General features: G+C 40.7%; 1 protein-coding gene across 2 annotated transcripts; it reads left to right on the top strand.

Moving 5' to 3' along the window:
- The first annotated feature begins 2,600 nt into the window (after positions 1 to 2,600).
- LOC121648159 (troponin I, fast skeletal muscle-like) lies at positions 2,601 to 6,814 on the top strand. Of its 2 annotated transcripts, none has more exons than XM_041998125.1 (7): positions 2,601 to 2,693; positions 3,925 to 3,977; positions 4,099 to 4,135; positions 4,269 to 4,397; positions 4,690 to 4,779; positions 5,776 to 5,952; positions 6,523 to 6,812. In XM_041998125.1, the coding sequence occupies exons 2-7, from the start codon at positions 3,970 to 3,972 to the stop codon at positions 6,616 to 6,618; spliced, it is 537 nt and encodes a 178-aa protein (XP_041854059.1). In that variant the 5' UTR covers positions 2,601 to 2,693; positions 3,925 to 3,969; the 3' UTR covers positions 6,619 to 6,812. The 2 variants fall into 2 exon arrangements, with proteins under 2 accessions (XP_041854059.1, XP_041854060.1); XM_041998126.1 differs by lacking the exon at positions 2,601 to 2,693 and adding an exon at positions 2,787 to 2,947 and having other exon boundaries at positions 6,523 to 6,814.
- The last annotated feature ends 844 nt before the right edge of the window (positions 6,815 to 7,658 follow it).

The raw sequence follows: 7,658 nt of genomic DNA, 5'->3' as shown, positions 1-7,658 counted from the left end.
AAGTCTTCCTGAGTCCATGCAGTGGTTTCCAGTAGAGAATCATTTTTACAACCTTTTACAGAGATTCCTTCTCATTATGTGAATCTTTTCATTTATACACGGTAGATCAGGGGATCTTTAAAGCCTTCACAGTTTTGCAATGAGACACATTAATCAGTCAAATGCTCCTCCAGTTGTTTCTGATTTGCACCAGTTACTTTTGCAGCCCTGTTCCAACCTTTTACAGATGTGCCATCAGATTAAAAATGAGCCCATATTTCCAATGAAATGGTAAAATGGCTTTCTCAACAGCTGATATGTTCTATTGACAATAAAAAAAAGGGTTGATGAGATTTAGAGATCATTGTATTCTGTTTTCATTTACATTTTGTTCAACGTTCCAACTTTTCTCTTCTTACAAACATGTTTTAAATAATCTAAATCAGCCAGCTTTCAGAAGAATAACTTTTCTTTCTCTTGGTTTGGCTACCTGTCCTACAGCTGAATCCACACAATAACCCGCCCTTATAACCAGAGGTGGTTAATGGTGACACGAACCTGGTCATTTAGTTTTATTTTGTCCATAGCTGCAGCTCATCTTCGGTTTTCCTGCCGTGGCATTCAGACTGCAGCCAAGTTATCTGATGTGCATCTCACTTCAGTATTACTGTTGGTGCCACTGATTAGAGCTTCAGGGTTTTTATACTCGTAGGTTTGTCCACAGTGCAAAGTGTTTTTGCTGTGTTTTTTTATTTTTTACACAGTATTGTTCAGTACTGAAAACCATGGTCAGATTGGGTTCAAACCCTCCAGATATCACGTCAGCGCCAACAAGCAGCTAATATCAAGAGAGTCATTGAGATAACAACCAAACTAATGGCTTCATCTTGAGTTTCCTTCTCCATCTTACTGTTGCAGCATGTTAACATTTCAGTGATGATCAGGAAATATTTATCAGAAGACGTTGGTCATTTTAAAAGAGAAATGGTTGAAGCTGATGCACCAAATAATCCCAGCAAGTTGAGTGAGACGTGATCCGTCAACATGTGAAGGTTTAAGCCAACCTTTATTCAATCTTCAGCTTTGTTTCTTTCTTTTTTCCCTTATTTTTGGGGGGTCATTGTTCAGTAATGGGGTAGAGGAAGAAAACTGGGACTGTGGAGGCTGCAATGAGGACTTCAGAACGTCCACAACGGAGGTTAAAAATGTTTATTCACACAGACAAGCCGGTAAATCTGTCCAGCTGCTCCACGCCGGCTGTGATCTTCTGCAGAGAAAACCAGACTGTTTCCTTATTTTAATCTAAAGGTGTACAGCACCGTTGAATTGTGGGAGTGCAGGTATGGTGCCTTCATTTGGAGTCGTCTCGTGACCACGTGGTGACGTTTGCACACTTTGTATGACTTTAATCTCTTGAAATGTTGTAAAACATTGAATATTTTTGGATGTTTTATTTGAAGCAAATGTATGCATGTGGCATTTGTGAGAAGTTCTTGCTGTGATATAATTGCTGTTCAGTAGTTACAATAGCTGGTTTTTTGTTGAGGAGACGCTGTAGTAGATGAAGAATCAGCAGATTTGGGTCATTGATGGTTGTAAAATGTCGTCATATCAAACCTACTCGGTTTTTTAACTCATTCTCTCAGGTGATTTCTCAGTGGCCCAGAATGTTCTCAATGACTATGATGTTTAGAAATGTGAAGAAATGTATTTATCATGTCATGTTTTTAAGTCTGATATGATTTGTACTGTTGAAATATTAAAGAAGCAGATGCTTCTGATCTGGATCCGGGTGTCAAATCAATTGTTTGGTATTAAAACAGTATGAAACATGACGATGAGTTCACTGGACTCCAACGGCCTCCACAGCCACCAGATCTCAGTCCAGTAGAGCAGCTTTGGGATGTGGTGGAACGGGAGATTCTCATCATGGATGCAGCCGACAAACCTGCAGCAACTGTGTGATGCTGTCATGTCAACATGGAAAAAACCTCTGAGGAATGTTTCCACCACCTCGTTGAATCTATGACACCAAGAATTAAGCCAGTTCTGGAGGAAAAAGGGGGTCCAACCCGGTACTAGAAGGTGGTCCTGATAAAGTGACTATTTTAAGTCTGACAGTTGAATTCAGAAGAAAACTTTTTTTTTCTCCCGAACAATCTGAACTTCATGGAGAAAGTTTCTGTCTGGTCTCTGAATGTTACCGACCGCCTGTTAACAGCGTCTTTGAAGCATCTATTAAGTTTGCCGTGAAGGAGCCCTTTGAGAATCTCGCCCACCTGCTGTGTCCTCAGCTTTCATCACTGCTCCCACTTCCCCCCTCCTTAGTGGAAATCTGCCTCAGACCCCAGCCCTGTTCCTCACACGGTTAAACATGGTCATATTTACAGACGCATGTGTTGTTCAGCCTTCAGCTTTTTCTATTTTTCACTTGTTTATTCTGCAGCAACTTTTTGTTGTGGACAGCTTGCAGTCAGCCGAGCAGTCAGGACAGACGTCGTCGTTATATTGTCCAAATAGGGAGGAGGTTCTGAGGATGGAGGGGAGGACAGATATAAACGTTCGCTGCGCTCATCAGCTCATTGGTCAGGTCTACTTCCATAAAGAGAAAGATGGGGTTTCCTCGGCCTTCAGGGAATGTTATATATAAATTATGGAGCCAGAATCAGAGCTGCTACACCAGATCTGTCCCTTTCTCCATCGTCAGACAAAAGGTGAGGATTTTTTCTGTTTTCTCTGCTGCTGCTTCTTTTTCACAAGCCTAAACTGTGAGGCTCTGATGTATTAGGCTGTGGTTTTCCTTCCAGTTGAGTTCCAACAAACATGTTTCTGTTGGTGGTCTGACAAGAAGAAACCTGGATGAAGGTGGTGATGTCCTCTAAAGAGTTGTTAGATGTCAGTGTTGTGAGGATGAAGATGTTGGTGCTGCCGGTGTGACTATCTTTTGTACCCCTAGAGGTACAATCAGGTACTTTATTTTCTGAGAGTGTACTTAAACTTAATAAAGAAAAAAAAAGTGTTGCTGCATCTATGAACAAATAAAAACTATATTATTTCTATATTGGCATTATGACACCATGTTTATAAGGACATGTGTTTTGTAACACAGCTGTTTGCTGTGTGCAGCTGATCCAAACTTGTTTTGGGGGTTAATTAAAAGTTATAGTTGAGTCATGGCTCAGGAGAAATGTGGTCTAATGCACGGTGGAGTTTCTATTTATTCCACTCTATACATTTTATTTTCTGCAGGGTATTCACTGTGAAATATTCACAGTTTTTCTCCGGTCTGGGAGAGAAAGCTGCTTTGTGTTGATAAATGACAGCTTCGTGCTGGCAGTGATAAAGGGATGGCTAAAAGGAGACCGTAGTGACCCAGCTGTCTGTACTGGTCCATCACAGGCAGAATTTCGTCCAGATTGTCCAAATAAAATGTGGACGTATTAACTTTCTTGGAACATTGTGGTAAAAAACAGTGTGTTTGTGGTGTGGATCCATGTCATTGTTTTACGTGGATCCATAAGGCCAGTATAAAGCCAAATCCATGTAAAAAGGGACCCATTTAGTCATTTGCTGGATTTTTCTGCTTCGCCCCTATCTTCAGAAAGGATGAGTGATGTCTTGGTCATATCTGAGATGTTTGTTTGGTGTGTTTCCGGATGAGCTTCCAAACGACTGGCTTTTTAAGACAAGGGTACCCAAGGGAGCCAACTGGACCGGATCTGGTCCTAATTTAGACCTGAGGCATTTCCCTCAGGCAGGCAGTTGATGCTCATCTTAGTGTTTCTTATAAGTGGAGGTATTATATCCCAGCAGGCACAGGGGGAGGAATTCCTGGAGCCTCTGTTAGGGTTAACTAATGGCTTCAGAATCCCCCAGAGATTGTTTACTATAAATAATGAATAATAAACCAGTTTGTCTTTGTTTCATCACCTTTCCCCCCCGAAGGACCTCATTTCTCCTCCAGGGTTTTGATGCCAAACAAGCAACAAGATGTCAGAGTGAGTAAATCAGGTTCACATTTTATTCGCATCAACAAACAAATCTGCAGGATGCAACTGGAACAGTCATACACTGTAAAATGTTATTATAACAAGTTCATGTTTTCTGCAAATCCTGAAGGAAAAAGATGTCTTCCAGTCGCAAACATCATCTGAAGGTAATTTTTTAAAATCTATTTTATCAATTTGTCTATAAAATGGTTAAAGTTGTTGTTGTTGAGGAAGCAAAATATCATCTGTCCTCAAATCATTGACTGAAACTGTCAGAAAATTTTCATTTTTCTTTTGTAGAGTTTGATGCTGTCCATTGCTAAAGGTCTGCTGGAAGAAGAAGAGAGGCAGCGGCAGGAGGAGAGGCGGAGGTACATGTCTGAGAGCTGCCCTCCTCTGTCCATGCCCAGAACCATGCAGGAGCTGCAGGTGCGTCACAAAAAACATTAAAACCACTGACAGGTGGAGAAAATAACAGTCACTTGTTTACAGTGGCATATTTAAAAAGGGGGGGGGGGGGGGGGGGGCACATTAGCTCATGTGATGAAAGCTGTGGAAAAGATCATGAGAGTTACTGATATCTAAACATCTCAGTCAAGCCAAACAGCTGATCGGTGGTGTTTTCTAGAAGCCATTCATCAGGACCACCGATGCAAGCAGAAAGTGAAGGCTGACCCATGTGGTGTGGTGTGTGATGTGGAGAGTGTGTTTGTGTGTCCAGGAGTTCTGCAGGGAGATCCACCACAAGATCGATGTTATTGATGAAGAGCGATATGACTTGGAGATGAAGGTCAACAAGACCAACAAGGAGGTAGACGAAGACGTCATCATGAACTAACACACTCTCACTTCACTGTTTTTAGAATTGATCAGATTTAGAAAATATAAAGAAATTTAAAAAAAGGTTCCTAGACTAGCTACATTACCCACAATGCAATACTGTTGAAGGGGAAGTCTTGGCTGGAAATATTCCATTTATGTCTATCTCTCTCTCTCTCTCTCTCTCTCTCTCTCTCTCTCTCTCTCTATCTATCTATCTATCTATCTATCTATCTATCTATCTATCTATCTATCTATCTATCTATTTTTTAAGAAAAAATTAAAAAGTTTTTCTTCTAAATTTCATGAATGATCCTTTTAAAATTATTCTTTTTAAAATTTTTTGTTAAATGAGTTTATAAAAATTTGGGACTTTTTTCTTATTTGTTGTCTGTATTATCTGGTTAGATTGATCAAACTAAAAATAGGAGAAGTTTATAAGTTTATAGACTGAAACGACTTGTTTAGGGTTGTGCACCTCGACCTGCTGTATCTCTGGTGTCAGTGGTCGTCCTCCAGTCAGTAGTTAGATGCTTCAGTCTCCAGCCCCTCTGCAGAGACATTATGAACATATCAGTTCGGAATAAATGCATTTAGAAGAAGAGGCTCCTCATGAGTGTTTGAGTGAATCTATGAATGAGAAGCATATTTTTAAAGAACCTGAATCAGATTCAGATGCAAGTTTTGCTCACAGAACAGTTAAAGTCAGTGACAATATTTTGCTTAAATTTCTGCTTCTGAAAACTTTGAATGATCTTCAGCTACTGTGTGATCAGAGACAGCAGGCTTTCCTGCAGATGAGAGGTGAGATGTCTTTAAAAACCGGTTTGAAGTTAAGCTGCCTCCTGTCCAGCTCGGCTTCAGAACAACATGGATGATCTGCCGAGGTTTAGAAAACACCTGTTCTGGTATCTGCAGACTTCAGATTTGTATGTGTATGTGTGTAGAAGCTGAATTCTCACTGTGGCTTCTGTATCCCTTTTTTAAGATCACTGACCTGAAGATCAAAGTTCAGGACCTGATGGGCAAGTTCAAGAAGCCTGTCCTGAGGAAGGTTCGTATGTCTGCTGACGCCATGCTGAAGGCTCTGCTGGGCTCCAAACATACAGTCAATCTGGACCTGAGGGCCAACCTGAAGCAGGTCAAGAAGGAGGTGAAAGAGGAGGTGAGGAGAACAGTTACTCTTGTTCTCTAAGATGCAGAACATTTGCAGCTGAAGTCTTTGTTTTAACCCTTAAAATGCCACTAGATCTCTGGCACCCATGAGCTCAGTCACTTTCATCATCAGTTTGTCAGGAACGGTAGTGTGTATCTCTGTGGGGTAAATTGTGATGGATAGCTTACCCTTTAGGTGGTCAATGGAAGACTTTAAATACTGCCCAGGAGGTTTATAATCCCTCTGCAATATAGTGTTTATTGATCCATGATAGCACCATTTTTTTCCACTTTTTTTAATAATGAAAATGATTACAATCACTACTATGTTGTTAAAACCTCTATTTTGACTTAGAAATTATGATGAAGACACTTCCTGTCCAACTTTCCACCAATCAGATTAAAGCTTAGATTTACGGTAATGTCCAATCAGAAGCAGCCAAAAATCAGGTCTGTGTCTGTCTGAAAAGGACAAAAATATTAGTCCTCTATGGCTGGAATTAAGACAGGAAGACGTTTTTGATGACAGCCAGTGCTGTTTCATGTCCTGCTCTGATATGTGGACGTCTTGCTGTTTCAGGAGAAAGAACTACGTGATGTTGGCGACTGGCGCAAAAACATCGAGGACAAATCTGGAATGGACGGGAGGAAGAAGATGTTTGAAGCTGAGGCTTAAAATAACTTAATGTGTGACTGGCCAGAACCAGCCTGTAAGCTGCAGAAACTGAATAAAACAACATCTGCTGAAGGAGCCATTTGTCTTGCTTATTAGAATAATGAGGATTTTACAAGATCATGACAGCCCATAGTCATCTGCTAGAATTCATAAGTCAGAAAAACTGATGTTAAGTCAAAAATCTTTAATGACTTAGGAACAGATTAATTTGACAGGAAACTTGATTGATTAACCAGCCTGCTGGTGGTTAACATCCACACCTGTCCACTCAGATGCAGATTATATTAAAAGTTATTATCTTAACCTTTAACCTCTGACTTAATCTCTGACTGCATCAAGGTCAAAGTCAAGGTCAAGGTACTGAAAGCTGAAGGTAGGAGAGACCATCCTATACTGACATTGGTATTTTTTTTTATTTTACTACTACTTTATTTATTTACTTATTTATTTATATATTTATTCATTCTATTGTGAAGCAGTAGGATTCTTGAGTGAGGTCTGAGCTCAATAAATCCTGTCCAGCAGGTTCCAGGCTGCAGGACCTGTTTGTGGCCAAAACACAAAGTTTGTACAAGTTTATGACTTGATCTGACCGGTTTTGACTAGTTCGAACTGGTTATGACTGGATCTGACCAGTTCTGACTAGTTCTAATTGGTTCTGACTGGATCTGACCGGTTCTAACTGGTTCTAACTGGTTCTTACTGGATCTGACCGGTTGTGACTGGTTCTTAATAGGTCTGACTGGATCTGACCGGTTGTGACTGGTACTGACTGGATCTGACCGGTTGTGACTGGTTCTTAATAGGTCTGACTGGATCTGAGAGGTTGTGACTGGTTCTAACTGGTACTGACTGGATCTGACCGGTTGTGACTGGTGCTAACTGGTCTTGACTGGATCTGACTGGTTGTGACTGGTTCTAACTGGTACTGACTGGATCTGACCGGTTGTGACTATTTCTAACTGGTTGTGACTGGATCTGACTGGTTCTGACTGGATCTGAACTTGTTGTGACTGGTTCTGACTGGTTCTGACTGGATC

Source organism: Melanotaenia boesemani, chromosome 10 (assembly GCF_017639745.1).
Source record: "Melanotaenia boesemani isolate fMelBoe1 chromosome 10, fMelBoe1.pri, whole genome shotgun sequence".
Classification (NCBI taxonomy): domain Eukaryota; kingdom Metazoa; phylum Chordata; class Actinopteri; order Atheriniformes; family Melanotaeniidae; genus Melanotaenia; species Melanotaenia boesemani.
This window is presented reverse-complemented; position numbering and strand designations above follow the sequence as displayed.